We start from the raw sequence: 2,287 nt of genomic DNA on the forward strand, positions 1-2,287 counted from the left end.
TCTAGTATTTTATTGTTGTATAGTAGAACATTATAGAGTCTTACTAATATGCAGGTTTTGCACAGTGAGCTAGGATTGTGTATTAAATGACTCAACCTTACATATCAACCTTCGTAATTTTCAGTTAGTCAAGGTAAGTTGAGGGATGGGTAACTCACAGATCATTGTTTTTCAAAACCTAAATGTTCAGATAACAACAAAGTAAAATTATTTTAAATACATCAACTAAACATGATATGAGGACACTTCAAGTGGACCTGCATATTACCGTCCAAAGCTACTAGGTGCTCAATGACCACCTAGTAGCCCTCTAATGAAAAGGCAAAGCCATGGCTGATAAAAAGACTTAATGGGGAACCAGCAGTTAGCGTAATGGCTATGTCGCTGGATTCCCACGTAGTCGACCGCGGTTCGCGTCCCAGACCTGGTGGCTTAAAACTCATGCCAGGCGCATGTGCGTGCGTGCCCAAGATCCCGAGAGGAGAATGGAGGAGAAAGGATTGCAGCGTGGCCATCCCCCCTGGGGGGTGATTTCTCACTTTCTGTCTCTATGTCTCTCTCTGTCTGTCTAGTGAGCACACGTGCCCTATAGCGAAAATCTCTCCAAAATAAAAAGACTTAATGACTTGTTTATACAAAGACTGAAACAAAGAATTTAAAATTTTCTTGGTATTTGTTTAGTTCTTTGTAACTCTTCTGAAGGCACCTATAACATCTTTATTTCTCAAGCTGTAAATAAATGGATTTAGCAGGGGAATTATAATCATGTAAAACAGAGAATATATTTTGTCCTGGTCTTCAGCTGGGCCAGATGCAGGGCGCACATACATGACAATGAGAGTTCCATAGTACAGTGAGACAGAGAGCAGATGGGCACTACATGTGGAAAAGTCTTTGCTTCTGCCCTTTTCAGATTTTTTTTTCAAAATATCAAAGAGCACACAAGTATAAGAGATTATGATAGTCATTAAAGTGGATATTTGTATAAGTGCTGCAAAAATAACTATCATTAGCGCATTAATAGATGGATCATTGCATGAAATTTTGAACAGCTGTAAAATTTCACAGTAGAAATGATGTATTGTGTTAGACCTACAGAAAGTTAATCTTAATAACAAACTCACATGAACCAGAGGATGCAGAAAACCAATTGCATATGAAATACTTATCAGCTGAGTGCAGAGTCTGTTGGACATCACCACTGGATAAAGCAAAGGATTACATATGGCCACATAGCGGTCATAGGCCATCACTACCAGGAGGAAACATTCTGTGGTTGCACTAGAAGCAAAAAAGTAAAATTGGGTGATGCACTCAGCTAGGGAAATCGTCACACTCCTGTCTAAGAAATTGACCAGCATCCTGGGGGTTGCAGAGGTGGAAGTACATGCATCAGCAAAGGCTAAACCACCTAGGAATAAGTACATGGGGGTACGAAGATGGGGATCCTTCCAAATAAGAACCATTAGTCCAAGGTTGCCCACCAGAGTGATGAGGTAGACAGTCAAGAACGTGATAAAGAGGAGAGACTGGAGCCTTGGCTGGTCTGTAAGTCCAATGAAAACAAAGTCTGTCACCAGAGTCTTATTTCCTTCTGCCATAATCACATTTGGTCACTGTAATGAGAAAATACATATAATCACTAAAGATAATAGAAAGCATTAACATTTAATTTGTGAATCTATTTATACCTTCGAGTGTCCCACTTTTTTTTAAGTTTGGCTTTTATTCTTTAGTAAAATCTGTTTAGAAAGTCTGTTTTTATGTGTCTGGCCAGAAAATTGGAAACTACTGGAATGAATGCAAATATCTCAGGTATAGGAAAGGCAAAATTTTTTTTCTCATCCATCTTAAGGTTTTTTACTGGACCCAAGAATTAAGTTGCCCTAAGAGAGACTGGAGAAAAGCGTACAAATTTATATAAATTTCACATGACATGGGAGCCATCATAAGAAAATGAAGGCCCAGAGACCAACAGTTGGCATAATGGCTATGTCACAGGACTCCCATGAAGTTGACCACGGTTCGAGTCCCAGACCCGGTGGCTTGAACTCATGCCAGGCATGTGTGTGTGCCCAAGATCCCAAGAGGAGAATGGAGGAGAAGGGATTGCGGTGTGGCCATCCCCCCGGGGGATGATTTCTCACTTTCTGTCTTTCCTTCTCTCTCTGTCTTTCTGGCAAGTGCACGTGCCCTATAACAAAAATGTCTCCAAAGAAAAGAAAATGAAAGCCCAAAGAAGTGGACAAACTTAAATGCCTTCACGCTAAGTTGAACAAAAAGAGGC

General features: G+C 40.3%; 1 protein-coding gene across 1 annotated transcript; it reads right to left on the minus strand.

Moving 5' to 3' along the window:
- Positions 1-677: 677 nt before the first annotated feature.
- On the minus strand, positions 678-1,601 carry LOC102473033 (olfactory receptor 5AC2-like). The gene has a single exon (XM_006171549.1). The coding sequence runs from the start codon at positions 1,599-1,601 to the stop codon at positions 678-680; it is 924 nt and encodes a 307-aa protein (XP_006171611.1).
- Between the last annotated feature and the right edge of the window lie 686 nt (positions 1,602-2,287).

This window comes from Tupaia chinensis, unplaced genomic scaffold (assembly GCF_000334495.1).
Source record: "Tupaia chinensis unplaced genomic scaffold, TupChi_1.0 Scaffold149851_1, whole genome shotgun sequence".
Classification (NCBI taxonomy): domain Eukaryota; kingdom Metazoa; phylum Chordata; class Mammalia; order Scandentia; family Tupaiidae; genus Tupaia; species Tupaia belangeri.